This window comes from Alosa alosa, chromosome 18 (assembly GCF_017589495.1).
Source record: "Alosa alosa isolate M-15738 ecotype Scorff River chromosome 18, AALO_Geno_1.1, whole genome shotgun sequence".
Classification (NCBI taxonomy): domain Eukaryota; kingdom Metazoa; phylum Chordata; class Actinopteri; order Clupeiformes; family Clupeidae; genus Alosa; species Alosa alosa.
Window position 1 is genome coordinate 4043780 of NC_063206.1, and position 19849 is coordinate 4063628.

Sequence of the window (19849 nt, forward strand, 5' to 3'; positions counted from 1 at the left end):
TGTCCTCAGTCTGCCGGTTTATTCCTTCATTCACCCCTCTTACTGAGAGTGAGGTGTTTAAACTCCTAACTGTCTAACTGGACGTTATACCAACCAACCTCCCCCAATCCTTATCTCCTACATCACTCCGGCAATCACACATGTTATTAATGCTTCACTGGTTTGTGGTGTTTCCTGTCACACTTTAACTGTTTCCGTTAGCACCACTGCAAAAAAAACCTTCTCCTAATCTCATTCAATTAGAGAACTATCGGTCGATCTTGCTTCTCCCATTCCTCTGTAAGGTTATTGCAAGTGCAGTTTCCAAAACAGGTCACAATTCCTCTCACGGAGCGACCTCCTTATCAATCTGGCTTTAAAGGTGAAATGGCTCTGTTTTCTGTGACAGAAGCCTTCAAGGTATAGCCAGCAGGCTTGTGCAAAATTCCAGAATTGAATTGAAACTGGCTCTTAAATTCCAATTAAATTCTTGAATTTCACTTGCATTTCAATTGAGGTAGCAAACAGGAAGCAGAATTGCAATTCGAATTTTGCACAACCCTGATAGCCAGAGCAGCAGCTCCACCCTAGGTACTCATCTTGCTCAACTTATCAGCTGCTTTCGACATGGTCAACCCACTATCCATACTCTCAAACATGGGCATCACAGGGAAAACACACTTCTGGTTTGAATCCTACCTCACTAGGCAATTGTTCAATGTATCTTGGCTAGGACCATCTCACCTGCCTTGCCATTGGTGTGCCCCAAGGCTCAGTGCTGGGGCCCCGTCTCTTTACCATACACACCACAATGCTGGGCCCGATTATCAGTTTGCATGGCTTCTCATATTACTGCTATAAAGATGATACCCAATTCTATCTGTCATTCCTGCCTGATGAGCCCAAGGTCTTGGCAAGGATGCAGATTGTTTCTCTGACATGTCAACATGGCTGAGGGAACATCACCTCCAACTAGACCTCTTCCCAGCCAAGCAAACTATATCAGCATCAAAATGTGCTCCTTAACTCTACCAAGGTTGCAAGAAAAGTGAGTGTCATGATTGATGACCAGTTCTAACCTTGAGAGTCATGATTGATGTATTTGATATGTTCAAAACAGTAGTGGGGGTTTTGGGAGAGACTGAGACAGGGCCCTTTCTCTCGCAGCTGGTGTGCGATCACCTTGTTGCGCTTTTAAATGAGTTTGAGCGTTACTTCCCATCCTCCAAAGATCCACGGCAAACCAATGAGTGGGTCCGCAACCCATTTGTCAATATCCCGAAATAGTCCTAACTTGTCAGCGCAGGAGGAAGAGCAGTTGATCGAAATTGCAAATGACGGTGGTCTTAAGAGTGTGTATAAGGAAACCTCTCTGGCGGGTTTTTGGATGAAAACCAAAGCAGAATATCCTGAGATAGCCGTAAAAGCGCTGATGACCAGTTCTATCCTTGAGTGTCATGATTGATGACCAGTTCTAACTTTGTTGCTTGGTTGTGCTGCTTCACTCTTTTCAATATAAGAAAAATCAGGCCGTGATTGTCTAGACTACTGTAACCATAGATACATATACTACTGTAACTCCCTCCTAACGGGTCTCCTAGCTTGTTGAAACCACGACAGATGGTCTAGAATGCGGCGGTAAATTGCTCTTCAATTTAAATGCAGATTAGATCGCCATACAGCCAAACAATGGCAACTCATACACCTTATATACCTCATATTCCTGGACACAATTGTTTTTAACCTATTTCATATCTTATACATTTATAGGCATCCCATGGCCAGTGTGTGTGTGTGTTAGATCTGTGTGTGAAAGCTTTAACTGGCTAAGAGGCTGAAGTGGCAATAGAGAAGTTCTGTACACTCTTAGATGTTTCAGGCCCGTTTGACTTCTGTGTGTGTGTTTGTGTGTCTGTGTGTGTGTGTGTGTGTGAAAGCTCTAACTAACTGGCTAAGAGGCTGAAGTGGCAATAGAGAAGTTCAGTGTTGGATGTGTGTGTATATTAGATGTTTCAGGCCTGTTTGACTTCTGTGTGTGTGTGTGTGTGTGTGTTCAGTAATGTGATTTCTCATTGAAGGTCCACACTGGTGTTGAATTTCTGCAGACCTAGCAAGCCTGACGGTGCCGGCCATGATTGAGTTAGAACTGCCTGTGTGGGTACACCGCTTCCTTACAGCAAGCCAAGAAACCATGACAGACCAACACACACACACACACACACACACACCTACCCCACACACACACACACACACACACACACACACACACTCACACACACACACACACACACATACACACACACACACACACACACTCACTCACACTCACTCACACACTCAGACATGCTGCTGACCATGATTGAGTTAGAACTGCCTGTGGGTATTACAGACCAACACACACACACACACACACACACACACACACACACACACACTCACTCACACACTCAGACATGCTGCTGACCATGATTGAGTTAGGCCTGACTGCATGTGTACATCCCTTTCTTACAAAAAGCCAAGAAACCATGACAGAGTGTAACACACACACACACACACACACACACACACACACACACACACACACACACACACACACACACACTCACCCACTCACACACTCAGACACACACATGACATGCTGCTGACCATGATTGAGTTAGCCTGAACATCACAAAGCCAAGAAACCATGACAGAGTGTAACACACACACACACACACACACACACACACACACACACACACACACACACACACACACACACACACACACAGAAGCATTAACATGGCCAAATAAACACACAAACACACACACAACAGCAACTTTGGGTGCAAGAGGCTCTGTGGTTGCCGTAGGAAACCTAAGATGAGCATTAGGAGCACCATGATGCGGTCTCACGGGGCAACCAAATCAATGCAAACTTCAGGGGTTACTTTTCACAGCATAAGCAGAATGGGAGCTATGATAATCACACACACACACAGACTCACTCACTCACACACACACAGACACACACACACACACACACACACACACACACACCCACACATACACACAAACATAGACACACACACACACACACACACACACACACACACACACACACACACACACACACACATACCACACACACTCACACATACACACACAAACATAGACACACACACACACACACACACACACACACACACATACTCACACACACTCACACATACACACAAACATAGACACACACACACACACACACACACACACACATACTCACCCACACTCACACATACACAAACATAGACACACACACACACACACACACACCTACACATACACACAAACATAGACACACACACACACACACATACTCACCCACACTCACACATACACACAAACATAGACACACACACACACACATATTCACCCACACTCACACATACACAAAAACATAAACACACACACACACACACACACGCATACTCACCCACACTCACACATACAGTACAAACACAAACATAGACACACACACACACACACACACACACATACTCACCCACACTCACACATACACACAAACATAGACACACACACACACACACACACACACACACACACACACACACACATATTCACCCACACTCACACATACACAAAAACATAAACACACACACACACACACACACACGCATACTCACCCACACTCACACATACACACAAGCATAGACACACACACTCACGCACACGTGCACATACAGTACACATACTCTTTCTCTCAAGCAGTTTTTCACACTAGAGAGACTTTTTGCAGTTCCTGGAACCTTTTGAAAAACTACCGGTACACCTTTTTTTGTGCATTCGCATTACATGGAACTGGAGGCGATTGTAGTTCCTTTGACCACAGTTCCTATAACTATTGTAGCTCCTACCCTACTCCCACAGGGTCTTTTCCCGGCACATATGAACCATGACTGAAATACTTACATATTGATTGGTCAAGCACGATAGCCAACTAAGCCAAGGCAGCAGTGGCAAAAGTGTCATTTTAAAAAAAATCTTTGTAAAAATCATTGAACTTCTGTTTCAATGTGCTTATCTGGGTATACCAGCTACATTTGAGTAAGCGATTGTTGTGTAGCATTGAATTCTCTTTGTCCATACTGATTTTGTTGAATAGGCACTTCTATTGCATTCTATTGCTTTCTATTGCATTCTATTGCTTTCTATTGCTTGTTAAAAAGATAAAAGAACAATGCGAGAGAGACATGGTGTCCACACACACACACACACACACACACACACAGGCACGCACACACACACACACACACACACACTGCATCATGCTGCACAGCACTGCTCACTCACACACACACACACACACACACACAGCACATGCAGCTAGGACATGCCAATTTGTATTGCTTTTATTTACTTGCACTTTTCCTGTCCTAAGTCTTTTGTTCATTCTTGTTTTTTTTTTTATCATGTGTTTTTTTGCACTGTCTTTGGTTGAATTCACTTTTGAACTTTATTGTTCTTTTTATTGTACATGTTTTGAGGGCAGCTATGGCCTACTGGTTAGCACTTCGGACCTGTAACTGGAGGGTTGCCGGTTCAAACCCCGACCAGTAGGCATGGCTGAAGTGCCATTGAGCAAGGCACCTAACCCCTCACTGCTCCCCGAAATCACCGCTGTTGTTGCAGGCAGCTCACTTTCTTGGGATTAGTGTGTGTGCTTCAATCTCACCTGTGTACACTGAGTGCTGTGTGTGTTTCACTAATTCACGGATTGGGATAAATGCAGAGACCAAATTTCCCTCACAGGATCAAAAGAGTATTTATACATATAGTATATATAAGTAAGTATAAGTAATGCATTTATATACTTATTTATACATTACGACGTGTTTAGTTTCAGATTCCGTTACATTTGTATGTATTCATTTAGCTGACTCTTTTATGCAAAGCCACTCAGAATGAGGGAGAACGTAGAAGCGCCAGTGCAGTAGCGTAACGATACATAAATATGATACAAACCAGACGTCTGTTTCTCTCTGAATTCAGCTTTCCCATTCCTCAGATCATTTGATTAAACAGCACTCACAAACACTCCGCCTCCTTAAGACACACACTTATAGTCACTTAAAGCTTTCAAAGACATACACACACACACACACAGAGGGAGAGAGAGAGAGAGAGAGAGAGAGAGAGAGAGAAAGAGAGCGAGAGAGAGAGAGAGAGACTGACTACAATTAAATGCTGATTCATGGCTTTGCTGTTGTAGACTACAGTGACACCCAGTGGACAGAGTGTGTATGTGCAGAAAGATGTGGGGTTTGGTTGTTCTCTGAATTTGGTCCATCCAGTCAGTTAGGCTGGTATTTGCACCTTCATGTCAGTTATGTTACATTCACTGTTGAATTTGATTGTTCTGTTATTGTACACTGTTTGGACACACATTTTTCTTTTCCTAACTATACTAACGTTACATCGGAGAACAAAACAGAAAACTTGACCATGAAATAATGTTATTTTTGTTATATTTTAATATATATTTATATATATTTGTAATAATGTTATATTATAGGCTCCACACGGTAGCCAACCTTTGCTGTGATGAGAACATCTCACACTCTTTAACCATCCTAAAGGGAACCTAACAACAACCTATTTGTGTACATTTCCATTTGGGATTTGACTGGAATATGGATTTAGAACTGAATAGCATATAGCATATAGCTTTACATATAGAATGTGACACAAGCTACTGTCAATGGACGCAGAAGGATGAGATCTCGGTAATCGACTAGACTTTGTCCTCACAAGCGGGCAGCGACTGAAAGAAGAGCAATGCACTGATTGCACAAAGTCCTTTTTAATCACCTTGCTTTACAATTATAAAGGTTTTGAGCCTATTCGTAGCTTAATAAAGTGATGTATGTTGATGTAGGGAAGTTGAAAGGCTCTGCTATATGCTATTCAGTTCTAAATGCATTTGCGTTTGTCTGTCTGTCTGTATGTCCGTCTCTCTGGCTGTCTGTCAAACCCTGCCTCCCTGTCTTTCTCCCTGCCTGTCTGTCTCCCTGTCTCTCTGCCTGTCTGTCTCCCTGCCTGTCTGTCCCACCAACTATTATTCCCAGAATGTGTCTGTCCGTTTAGCTGTCTGTGTGTCTGTCTGTCTATCTATCTGTTTGTCTGTGTCTCCCTGTCTCTCTGCCTGTCTGTCTCCCTGCCTGTCTGTCTCTCTGCCTGTCTGTCTCCCTGCCTGTCTGTCTCCCTGCCTGTCTGTCTCCCTGTCTCTCTGCCTGTCTGTCTCTCTGTCTCCCTGCCTGTCTGTCTCCCCTGTCTGTCTTGCCTGTCTGTCTCCTTGCCTGTCTGTCTCCCTGCCTGTCTGTCTCCCTGCCTGTCTGTCTCCCTGTCTCTCTGCCTGTCTGTCTCCCTGCCTGTCTGTCTCCCTGTCTCTCTGCCTGTCTGTCTCCCTGTCTCTCTCTGCCTGTCTGTCTCCCTGCCTGTCTGTCTCCCTGTCTCTCTGCCTGTCTGTCTCCCTGCCTGTCTGTCTCCCTGTCTCTCTGCCTGTCTGTCTCTCTGCCTGTCTGTCTCCTGCCTGTCTGTCTCCTGTCTCTGCCTGTCTGTCTCCTGCCTGTCTGTCTCTCTGCCTGTCTGTCTCCCTGCCTGTCTGTCTCCCTGTCTCTCTGCCTGTCTGTCTCCCTGCCTGTCTGTCTCCCTGTCTCTCTGCCTGTCTGTCTCCCTGCCTGTCTGTCTCTCTGTCTGTCTGTCTGTCTGTCCCACCAACTATCATTCTCTCATAAGAAGAGTGAATGAAAGAAGGAAAAAGAAGGAAAGAAAGAAAGAAAGAAAGAAAGAAAGAAGGAAAAGTTGGTATACAGTTGTTACGAACCAAAGTAACATAAAGAGGGAAGGCGCACACGAATTGCCTCGCAGGGTACAAAAATATATTTATTACCAAAAATTAAAGATTACAGTAACGACAAATGAGTCTAGGGTATTCAAACGAAAATCAAAAAGCAAGTGGGTTCTCAGGACAGGTAGCCAGACAGCAGCGATATGGCAAAGGCCTCTAACTACGGGACGGACGGAAGTGATGGGGACGACTCCAGATCCTAAACACCTCTCCCCAAGCAGGGTTAGGTTGGCCCTAAATAGCATTGCACCCCTGGTGATGGGGACGACTCCAGATCCTGAACACCTCTCCCCAAGCAGGGTTAGGTTGGCCCTAAATAGCATTGCACCCCTGGTGATGGGGACGACTCCGGATCCTAAACACCTCTCCCCAAGCAGGGTTAGGTTGGCCCTAAATAGCATTGCACCCCTGGTGATGGGGACGACTCCGGATCCTAAACGCCTCTCTCCAAGCAGGGTTAGGTTGGCCCTAAATAGCATTGCACCCCTGGTGATGGGGACGACTCCGGATCCTAAACGCCTCTCTCCAAGCAGGGTTAGGTTGGCCTTAAATAGCATTGTACCCCTGGGTGCAGGTGTAGCCATTACACTTTGGCCTTGGCTTGAAGGCCTGAAAAACAAGGGAGAGCTGTGACAACAAAAAGCAAAAAGCACATCAAACGGAGGGACCATAAACATCCCAACAATAACCCGCTGTAACAACAGTACGCATTATGTGTATGTGTTATGTGTTATGTGTATGTGTTATGTGTTGTTTTATGTGTGTGTGTTATGTGTTATGTGTATGTGTTATGTGTATGTGTTATGTGTTATGTGTTATGTGTGTGTGTTGTGTTATGTGTGTGTGTTATGTGTTATGTGTGTGTGTTATGTGTTATGTTATGTGTGTGTGTTATGAGGTGTGTTCTGTTCTGTGTGTGTGTGTGTGCTGTGTTCTGTTCTGTTCTATGTGTTCTGTTCTGTGTGTGTGTGTGTGTTCTGTTCTGTGTGTGTGTGCTTGCCTATTCAAGGCCCATGGGATCCACCTCTAAGCTGTTGTAGAGGATGGGTTCACATTCCCCTTCATAAGTGAAAGTTAAGATTCACCTGACAGTTTTATATAAATGTGTGAAATATGATTATGGCAGCTAGTTCAACACTTTTGCATATAATGAATCAAGCAATGAAATAATGCCTTAATGAAATGAAATAATGCCTTAATGAAATGAAATAATGCCTACATGTTTTTTGGGGATGGAGTACTCAACATTAACCCAGTATAACGCATTTAGACAATATAAAAAAACAATATAATAGTTGCAATGATACAGAAGTGCATCAATTGCATTGTTTGTTCAAGATAATAAGAATTTGTGTTTAGCTATGATGTGACTAGATGTTGTGGAGTTGAATAAATAGTTTATAGAAATTCAATTCTGATCTGAAAAATGCACCAAAGTCACTGAGAAAAACGGTAAAACTCATGCAATGCTCCGTCCACCCTCGCGCGTCTTTCACTTGCTGATTGGCCGTAGCGCTTTTACGCGTTTCTGCCCCTCGGTTCTTCCCCGGGATCACTGTACTGGGGGAGGAGTCTCGAGAGTGTAGAGAATCCAAACTCCGCACTGAGCAAACTTACGTCAAACTTCGTCATGGCTGCTCGGGTCTGTTTAGGACACGGCCAGCGCGCGGTGGCTGGACTGGGGACAGTGACCCGCGCGACCCACAGCTCTGCGCCTCGTGCCGAGTATGACGCGGTGATCATCGGCGGAGGTAGGATCTGTTGATCTGTCCCCCTGCACGAGCTAAAACGAATCACTGTGCAAACAGGCGCACCCCGACTGCCTGGAAGAGATTGTGTAACGATGTAGTCGGGGGTCGGTCATTTGATTTTCTGCAGAACTTTGTCGGCGTGAAGTTATTTTTGAACGATTTGCATGAGCATACTGCAGCAACCGACTTTGTGGTTGTACAATGTCCATGCACGAGACAGTATCATGAACTCACGGACCCGAGGAGTCAACGATGAACTTTGAACTGAGTTGCATCTCCTGGCCGTCACTTTCTTGACACACACACACACACAACCACGTTATCTGATGAGATGTCACAGATAGTGTCGTTTTACTGGTCTCCACTGTGAAGACAACACTGCGATGATTGGCATCATCAGTGTATTGAGATCAGTGATAATAATCAGATTGATAAGCCCAGTGTGCTGGTGTGTTAATGTGTGTGTAATAGTCCCTGTACAAAAAGATGACATTGATGATCAATGGATTGATAATACTGATTGACTGATTGATTGATTTGTAATGAATATTATTTTGTGTCTCACCCGCAGGACACAATGGACTTGTGGCTGTGAGTATCAAATCATGCATCAGCTATACATTATGAATACACACCATCATTCTTTATATATATATATATATATATATATATATATATATATATATATATATATATATATATAAGTAAAAATAACTGTGTATACATGTGTGTGTATCTGGCATGCCACTAGTGATGATTATGAGAGCGTGGAACAGGACCAGCATACTAGTGATGATTATGAGAACGTGGAACAGGACCAGCGTATTAGTGATTAGTGATGAGAATGTGGAACAGGACCAGCATACTAGTGATGATTATGAGAACGTGGAACAGGACCAGCATACTAGTGATGATTATGAGAGCGTGGAACAGGACCAGCGTATTAGTGATTAGTGATGAGAATGTGGAACAGGACCAGCGTATTAGTGATTAGTGATGAGAATGTGGAACAGGACCAGCATACTAGTGATGATTATGAGAACGTGGAACAGGACCAGCATACTAGTGATGATTATGAGAGCGTGGAACAGGACCAGCATACTAGTGATGATTATGAGAACGTGGAACAGGACCAGCATACTAGTGATGATTATGAGAGCGTGGAACAGGACCAGCGTATTAGTGATTAGTGATGAGAATGTGGAACAGGACCAGCATACTAGTGATGATTATGAGAACGTGGAACAGGACCAGCATACTAGTGATGATTATGAGAGCGTGGAACAGGACCAGCGTATTAGTGATTAGTGATGAGAATGTGGAACAGGACCAGCATACTAGTGATGATTATGAGAATGTGGAACAGGACCAGCATACTAGTGATGATTATGAGAGCGTGGAACAGGACCAGCGTATTAGTGATTAGTGATGAGAATGTGGAACAGGACCAGCATACTAGTGATGATTATGAGAACGTGGAACAGGACCAGCGTATTAGTGATTAGTGATGAGAATGTGGAACAGGACCAGCGTATTAGTGATGATTATGAGAACGTGGAACAGGACCAGCGTATTAGTGATTAGTGATGAGAATGTGGAACAGGACCAGCATACTAGTGATGATTATGAGAACGTGGAACAGGACCAGCATACTAGTGATGATTATGAGAACGTGGAACAGGACCAGCATACTAGTGATGATTATGAGAGCGTGGAACAGGACCAGCATACTAGTGATGATTATGAGAACGTGGAACAGGACCAGCGTATTAGTGATTAGTGATGAGAATGTGGAACAGGACCAGCGTTTTACTGGTCTCCACTGTAGGAACAACACTGCGATGATTGGCATCATCAGTGTATTGAGATCAGTAATAATAAATCAGATTGATAAGCCCAGTGTGCTGGTGTGTTAATATGTGTGTAATAGTCCCTGTACAAAAAAAGATGACATTGATGATCAAATGGATTGATAATACTGATTGACTGATTGATTGATTTGCAGCCAAGATATTATTTTGTGTCTCACCGCGGACTGTAATGGACTTGTGGCTGTAGGCCATCAAATCATACATCAATATACATTATGAATACACCATCATTCTTTATATATATATATATATATATATATATATATATATATATAGCATATATATATATATATATATAAGTAAAATAACTATTGTGTACCATGTGTGTATCTGTGCATGCCACTGTGTGTGTCTGTTTGCTTGTTTGTTTGTGTATTATTTTTGTGTCTCACCATGGGACACACAATGGACTTGTGGCTGTGAGTATCAAATCATACATCAGCTATACATTATGAATACACACCATCATTCTTTATATATATATATATATATATATATATATATATATATATATATATATATATATATATATATAAGTAAATAACTGTGTGTATACATGTGTGTATCTGTGCATGCCACTGTGTGTGTCTGTTTGCTTGTTTGTTTGTGTGCACCACTGTGCATGCTTGAATGTATGTGTGTGTGTGTGTGTGTGTGTGTAGTCTGCGTACCTGCAGAAGGGCGGTCTGAAGACAGCGGTTCTGGAGCGAAGACATGTGCTGGGTGGAGCCGCCGTAACTGAGGAGCTTTTCCCCGGTGAGGACCGACGAGAGAGAACGTGGAACAGGACCAGCGTATTAGTGATGATTATGAGAACGTGGAACAGGACCAGCATACTAGTGATGATTATGAGAATGTGGAACAGGACCAGCGTATTAGTGATTAGTGATGAGAATGTGGAACAGGACCAGCATACTAGTCATGATTATGAGAACGTGGAACAGGACCAGCGTATTAGTGATTAGTGATGAGAATGTGGAACAGGACCAGCGTATTAGTGATTAGTGATGAGAATGTGGAACAGGACCAGCGTACTAGTGATGATTATGAGAATGTGGAATAAGACCAGCTGACTAGTGAAGACTAGACATCAGCTAAAGACACAGCTCACAGCAGAGTTAGGCTAGAGTCACCAGCTCACAGCAGTCACCAGATCACTGCGGAGTTGGGGGGGGGGGTTCTTGTCGGGGCCTGAATGCACTGAAGCACAATGTCAGCTGGAAAGTTTAGGAAATCAACAGAGGTGCTGGGACAGCTTCCTTTATCAAGAGATACAGTTTCATGTGTCGTGTTAACAACTTCAGGCAGCTGCGGGTTTGACCTCGACCATATCTGTGGGCAGCTGTGGGCTCAACCTTGACCATCTGCAGACACTCTTTGGATTAGCAGTCTACTGCTGCAGCAGGAAGAATGTGTTGTGTTGCTGCGCTTGGGCGTTGCGATGAAAAGCAGCAGAATTGAGCTTGTTACCGTGGAGCTCTGCTTGTTACCATGGAGCTCTGCTTGTTACCGTGGAGCTCTGCTTGTTACCATGGAGCTCTGCTTGTTACCGTGGAGCTCTGCTTGTTAACGTGGAGCTCTGCTTGTTACCGTGGAGCTCTGCTTAACGTGGAGCTCTGCTTGTTACCATGGAGCTCTGCTTGTTACCATGGAGCTCTGCTTGTTACCATGGAGCTCTGCTTGTTACCATGGCGCTCTGCTTGTTACCATGGCGCTCTGCTTGGTCCTGCCCAGCGTTGGGACGCAGGAAGAGAAAGAGGAGTGAGCTGAGGGGCGGAGCCTAAAAGATCGGTTCTTTAAGAATGAAAATGTCATTGGGTTCTACGGTGGGTTCTACAGCGGGTTCTATGGTGGGTCCTATGGTACGACTGGTGTCAAATGTGGGTCAGATGTGGGCCTAGATCAGCAATTCCTCTTTCCTCCATCTCTCTCTCTATCTATCTGTCACACCAGCATGAAACTCACCTGTGTGTGTGTGTGTGTGTGTGTGTGTATTTCCTCCTGATAGGATTCCACTTCTCCAGAGCCTCATACCTGCTTAGTCTATTAAGGCCACACATCTACCAGGACCTGGAGTTAAAGGTACCACACACACACACACACACACACACACACACACAGACTCTCTCTTTTTCTCTCTCTGTCTGTCTTTAGAAGCATAGGTTGAGGGTTTCCCCTTCTCTCTCTCACACACATTTAATTCATTTATTTGGGATGACCAATACTGATTACAACAACACAGCATTCCAAATATTAATAAAGAGCCCATTTGTGTCTCACACAGCAACACAAACACTGTGCAAGTGCTTACAGCGTTACAGATAAATCAGGATAAATACACATTATCAGCTAAATCAGTGTATAAATACATATGATCAGCTAAATCAGTGGATAAATACATATTATCAGGGGTAGAGATGGCACCGCCTTCTCTATACATGCAGACTGCCTATGATGGCTGACACAGAGCAGTATTTGGCTATTTACTTAGATTTTGTCTTGTTAAGTCCAGCAATTTGCAATCCTCTAACACAGAGTCTATGAACATGTCCAAGGCTACCATAAATACGGACAACCATTTTTGTGCTATAACCACCTACTGAAAGAGCATGAGTTAATGACACACACACACACACACACACACACACACTCTCTCTCTCTCTCTCTCTCTCTCTCTGTCGGTCTTTAGAAGCATAGGTTGAGGTTTCTCCCATTCTCTGTCTCTCTCTCACACACACTCTCTCTCACACACTTTCTCTCTCTCTCTTCAGAAGCATGGGTTGAGGTTTCTCCCATTCTCTCTCTCACACACACTCTCTCTCTCTCTCTCTCTTCTCAGAAGCATGGGTTGAGGTTTCTCCCATTCTCTCTCTCTCTCTCTCTCTCTCTCTCTCTGTCTCTCTGCAGAAGCATGGGTTGACACACACTCCCTCTCTCTCTCTCTCACACACTCTCTCTCTCTCCCTCTCTCTCTCTCTCTCTGTCTCTCTGCAGAAGCATGGGTTGAGGTCTCTCTCTCTCTCTCTCACACACTCTCTCTCTCTCCCTCTCTCTCTCTCTCTCTCTCTCTCTGCAGAAGCATGGGTTGCGGGTGTTCATGCGTGACCCCCACGCCTTCACGCCTATGCTGGAGGAGGGGGTGGACGGGCGACCCCCCCGCTCTCTTCTGCTGGGTGCGGACGTCACCAAGAACCAGGAAGAGATCTCCAAGTTCAGCAAGAAGGATGCTCAGGTGTGTGTGTGTGTGTGTGTGAGAGAGACAGAGAGTAGTATTAAATTGTGTGTGTGTGTGCTTCGGTTACTCTTTAAGTGTGTGTGTGTGTGGTGTGTGTGTGTGTGTGTGTGTGTGTGTGTGTGTGTGTGTGCAGGTGTACCTGTGCTTGCTGCAGCACCTGCAGAAGTTGGCGTGTTCAGTGTGTGTGTGTGTGTGTCAGAAGCCTAATCTAAGCTTCTGCGTTGAATCAACGGCGTAGCCCCTCCGAGCCCTACGTCATTGCCTGACGTACACCTCCAAAACATTGTAACTCCGCGTTGAGGCGGAGGTGGTGTGGCCTACTGGTTAGGGCTTCGGACTTGTAACCGGAGGGTTGCCGGTTCAAACCCCGACCAGTAGGAGCGGCTGAAGTGCACTTGAGCAAGGCACCGAACCCCTTACTGCTCCCCGAGCGCCGCCGCTGTTGTTGCAGGCAGCTCACTGCGCCGGGATTAATGTGTTTCACCTCACTGTGTGTTCACTGTGTGCTGTGTGTGTTTCACTAATTCACGGATTGGAATAAATGCAGAGACCAAATTTCCCTCACAGGATCAAAAGAGTATATACTTACTTACTTAGGCAACGCAGACTGCACAAACTGTGATTGGTCAGCTCGCCCTGTGTGTTGATAGCCGATGTGCTATAAATTACTACGAGACACTAAGTCTGCCAGAGTCTGTGTTAATTCATCATAAGAGAAACATATAGCCTTGTGCATGGCGCTCACCACTGCCTGGTATCCAAAGGCCTCACTCCATCCCTCAAGGCCTACGTGCAGGCGCCTCTACAGTGGAGACTCCATTGCTCTGGTGGCCCTGAATCTGCCATTCCCCGCCCGGCTCCTACTACTCAATAGGGTCCTCAGAGAGATAAATAGCCTCAGACCGTTGAGCCAGGCCAGGGTAATAATAATAATAGATAGATACTTTATTGATCCCCAAAAGGGGAAATTCAATTTGAGAGGCGACCTGGTGATAGTAGTCCAGGCTACAAGCCTCATGTCCCTGGCACGTTTGTGTTCATACTGTCAGGCCATTAGCCTCTCCGCAATACACCTCGACACGCCCTCGCTTGTGAAAACGTCACCAATACCATGCATTTTCAAACAGGATAAGCAGAAAGTCGCGTATCTCTTTCCTATACTGTAGCCTACGCTATGGAAGTCAGTCACCTATTTCTGTCCTTTCACGTGTATGTCACGTAGCCTATTCATTTCTATACAAACCAAGACGGCGGATTCTGTGACCTCTACATACCATCTACATACAATCTGATGTCTGATGACCTCTGACCTTCCTCCTGTGCTCACAGCATGAGGCAAATCCCACTCTCTTTGACAGGTCATCTAGGGTACAGGGATGAACACACAGAGAAAAGGCCTCTAGTGTAAAAGAGCAGATGACATGAGAAAATAAAGTTATATAAATGATTAAAACAAAAATAAATTCCCCATAAGACACTGGACATACAGAACTGAAAAAGGTTCATGGCACCGAGGCATAGCCACTGCATCCAGTTGACGCAGAAGCATAAATTAGGCTTAAATCACACTGTGTGTGTGTGTGTGCATGTATGTGCGTATGTGTGTGTGTGTGTGTGTGTGTGAGTGCATGTATGTGCATCTATGTGCATGTCTGTATGTGTGTGTGTCTGTGCATGTATGTGCATCTATGTGCATGTCTGTACGCGTGTGTGTAGGTGTGTGTGTGTGTGTGTGCAGGAGTACCTGTCCTTTTTGCAGCACCTAGAGAAGTTGGCGTGTGCAGTGTGTGTGTCTAAGTCATACTAATGTGTGTGTGTGTGTGTATGTGTGTGTGTTTGCAGGAGTACCTGTCCTTCCTGCAGCACCTGGAGAAGTTGGCGTGTGCAGTGCACCCCCTGCTGGATGCGCCACCGGTGGACGTGCCCCGGGTCACCGAGGGGTCACTATGGAGACGCCTGGCCGCCCTCCAGTCTCTACGGCCGCTCATACGCAGCGGTACGCTACAAACACACACACACACACACACATGCGCGCGCACACACACACATACACATGCGCGCGCACACACACACACATACACATGCGCGTGCACACACACACACACACACCACACACATGCACACACACACACATGCGCGTGCACACACACACACACACACACATGCGCGGGCGTACACACACACACACACACCAAGGATTAAAGTTCTCCGTCGTACGACGGATTTCCGTCAATTTGATTTTAGAAATGTCATATTTGAGATGCAGATCCGATGAATTAATGTGTGTGATGGTAAATGTTTAAAGACCGAATAGTGTTCTTGAGAACTTTCTGTGTCTCAATCAGTGACCGCTCAAGAAGAAGCCTACGTCAGTCATGAGTTTCGCTTTGTTTATGTTGAAGACTAATAACGGTCTAAAAGTTGGATTATAGTGACACAATCGAGACAGCTGATGAGGTTGGCCAATCCGTTTAACTTTTTTGGATATGATATTGTGAGCTCTATGTGCGAATTCGGAGAAGAAGCGTAAGCTGTTCTTTCCGTGCATCAATGTAGACAATTTCTTACTATCGCGAACTCTTGTCAGGGGAGGTCATTCATTTTTGGTGTCACCTATGACTTAAACAGATAGCCTGCTATGCCACCCGATGTAGGCTACTATTATTGTTACAGTTTTTAATCAATGCAACTAACATTATGTGTAAAGCGACGCAATATAAACCGTAGCCTATGCAATTTATTATCCCGTCTGTTATGACATGTACAACGTTTTCACAATTTCTTGGAAGGTTTTGACTGAGCGTGTTAACATAAAATAATAATAATATTGTCATCATCGCGAACTGTTTAGTAAAGGGGTCAGTCGTGTTTGTGACGCACACACAGCCTTGTAGCCTATTTTGCTTAGGCCTCACATTTAACGACAGTAGGTTGTGAGTGTATGTTGACAAAAAATAACCATGCAATTAAAATAGTCAACTTAAAACTTTGCTATAAAATATTATTAATTTATAGCACAAAACCATAACCAGTAGGCCTACCAGAACCTCATATTAAGCGTCATTTGTGTCGTCTATTTGGCAAGGCCACTAGCTGTCATGGATGCGTTGTTGCTAAAGGAAGGCAGGTGTCAAAAGTTAAAAAATAAATGGAGATGGGCGGCTAGACAAAAGTGGGAGCTGGAGTGCTACAGGTATCCCTTGTATCCTCTGGTGCTCTTGGATGGGTTAAAAGTTCATAAATCAGTTTGGAAAAAGATTCCAGGTCCAGGCACTCAGTAGGATGCAAAAATCTTTTAACATTTATTATTTAGGGCTAATTCATAAAAAAAAACACCAACGCGTGTCAGCTCACCAGCCTTCATCAGGGTGTTGGGAACAGAGAGTCTGAGCATAATTATAGCATGGGTTTCAGGTGTGCCAATGAGGCACTTGCTATACATTTCTTCAGCCACTAGGGGCAGTCATTTTTGTCAAGCAGGTCAATAATCAAAGGCAACAGGGCAGTTGGGAAAATCCAATTGAGAAACTAGCAATGACATCATTCCAAATGATTATTCTTCACAAACAAAGAACTCCACATCAAAATTGAACAAATATGAACACACCATGTATCACAATTCATAGTCAAGATCACGATAGCAATTCCAAAAACTCTAAACGCATTCCGTACATGCATTAAAAGACAGTAAATATGAATAGGTTATACATTACAGTTCATGATCAAGATGTCAACAGTAGTTCTAAAACCTTGGTGCAGGTCTACTCCACACATGTATCAAAAAGTCCATAAATCACAAATCACGGTAAAGATTACAACAGTAATTCTAAAATCTGGATGTATTCTTCATGTCAAAACTAAATAAGTCCTAACATGTTATGTCAAATGTCATAGTTCATGGTTATTCTAAAATGTACTAAAATGTACTCCACACAACAATATATCAAACAGACCCATTGTTCTGAAGACCCACAATAGGCTACAAAAAACTACAGAAAAGGTGAAAGGTCAAAATCTTCGTTGAGACCTGGATGGCTAGTAGCTCTCAGCGAATAGATCCAGTATGTCACCCTCTGTTTGAGGCGTTTTATTTTGTCCCCACCCCTGGCATCAAGGCGAAAAGATTCAATACCAATTACTCTTAATGTTGAATCGCTCCCATGATTAGCTTCTGCATAATGTTTGCCATTGGGTAATTCATATTTCTAGTTCGAACGGCATACCTATGTTCAGCTACCCTGTCTCTTAGTCTCCTTTTCGTAAGGCCTACATAGAAACAACCACAAGGACATTTTAATCGATAGACCACGTGAGTAGTATTGCCATTTATGAAACTATTAACAGAATAGGTGTTATTATTGAGAACATCTATAAATCTGTCAGTTTTAACCATATTCTCACAATAATTGCAATTACCACAGGGGAAGTTTCCCTTGGGTTGGCGAAGCCAAGTTTCACGTTTTGGAGCAGGGAGGTGACTTTTCACTAATTTGTCTTTAATAGTAGGGGCCCTTCTAAAACTAATCCCAGGGGGTTCAGTGAATATTTCCCGTAGGGCTGGGTCACATTCAATGAGGTTCCAGTTCTTCTTTATGAGATGGGCGGCTGTTGGAAACGGGGGAGAACGAGCAAGCCATGGTGTAAAGAAATGAAAGTGCCAGGGGGTTTGCTTTTGCGCGGTTTGCTGCAAGAAAATTGTTTATGGATGCAATAGGAAAACGTTTTAGCACGGCACCAATCAGAAGACCACCATAAGGTTAACGTTCGTGCACTTCAGGACATCTTCCCTACCTGGTGCAACTAGCCACCACGACAGAGGTAGGCTACGTTTATTTATGGCTGAACGTTTTTGCGCTCAGAAAGTAGGCTACGCATGTTCTTTCATAGCGCAACACGACCTGTCCCTCACCAAATCGCAACCTCTTGTCAACCTTATACAATCTGTTGCTGAAGACAAAAGCGCCCTCTCCAGATTGTCGTTATCATGTGCAGACCTCCTGCATGAGCACACACAGTATTGCTGCTCATTGGAAAACTGAGTTGTCTGTAAAACTCAAAATTACCATGTTTTCATTAAATGCGGATGAGGCAACAAATGGAAATATAAACAATATCTAGAATGTTCTGATTCGTTACTTTGATGAGGAAATTAGAAGTCTTGCAAACTTGATTTTATAGATTTTACTTGTGTTGAATTGCATATTAACAAGAAAAAAATCTCCCCTTTAAACACTTTTGGCCTAAAGTAATTAAATAAGAGTGTAAGTTAAAGCCTTTCTACAATATTGCTGCAGTAGAAAAGAACAGCAATGGCTAATCAGCAATGGTCAGGGATGGTACTAAAATATATTTTTGTTCATCAGGAAAACTCAATCTCAATCAAGAACACTCTCTCAATTCGCCTTATTCACATGGCGGCCATTGGCGGCTAAAACGAGGCTACAGGGTACACAAACCATAGGATTGTTATGTTCTATGCATTCCCCTGTAGGTGGCATTAATTGTGTAGTAAGTGTACCCTGTAGCCTCGTTTTGGTTTAAACAATGGCCGCCGTGTGAATAAGGTGAATACTCCCTTTACTTTGCTGTTTGCATCTTTTTGTACATTAAAAACCAATAGGTCGCGACAGCAAAAGGGGTGCTATCTCTATAGGTAGATATGAACAACGAATGACTTATGGCCTGAAAAAAGTTCAGTCAAATGATTTTTTTTTTACTTTAATCCCTGCACACACACACACAGTCCTGACTCACAGCACTAAACTGCTAGTGTAGCATTCATTCCTCACGAGGTGAAATGGTTCCTGTGTGTGCGGCTCTGATCTTTAAATGTTCTGCTGTGAAATGGGTTCCTGTGTGTGCGGTTCTGATCTGATCCGGTTCTTTTCTCTCTCCACAGGGCTGAAACTGGGGAAGAACATTCCAGACTTCTATGAACTTGTTACTGCCCCCATAATGAAGGTGTGTGTGTGTGTGTGTGTGTGCAAAGCACTCTTAAAGTGTTAAAGTTAACGTTAAGTTCAAGTGAATGTTGTATGATTGATCTGTGTGTGTGTGTGTGTGTGTGTGTGTGTGTGTGTGTGTGTGTGTGTGTGTGTGTGTGAGC

At 44.0% G+C, this 19849-nt stretch overlaps 1 protein-coding gene across 1 annotated transcript in view; it reads left to right on the forward strand.

The window, feature by feature from the left end:
* The first annotated feature begins 8473 nt into the window (after positions 1-8473).
* pyroxd2 (pyridine nucleotide-disulphide oxidoreductase domain 2) overlaps positions 8474-19849 on the forward strand; it is a 26314-nt gene continuing 14938 nt past the window's right edge. Inside the window, exons 1-7 of the mRNA XM_048268940.1 lie at positions 8474-8637; positions 9209-9228; positions 11171-11264; positions 12517-12590; positions 13585-13740; positions 15586-15739; positions 19643-19704. Coding sequence (XP_048124897.1) covers positions 8517-8637; positions 9209-9228; positions 11171-11264; positions 12517-12590; positions 13585-13740; positions 15586-15739; positions 19643-19704 — 681 coding nt within the window. The 5' untranslated portion in view covers positions 8474-8516. The remainder of the gene's footprint in view (positions 8638-9208; positions 9229-11170; positions 11265-12516; positions 12591-13584; positions 13741-15585; positions 15740-19642; positions 19705-19849) is intronic.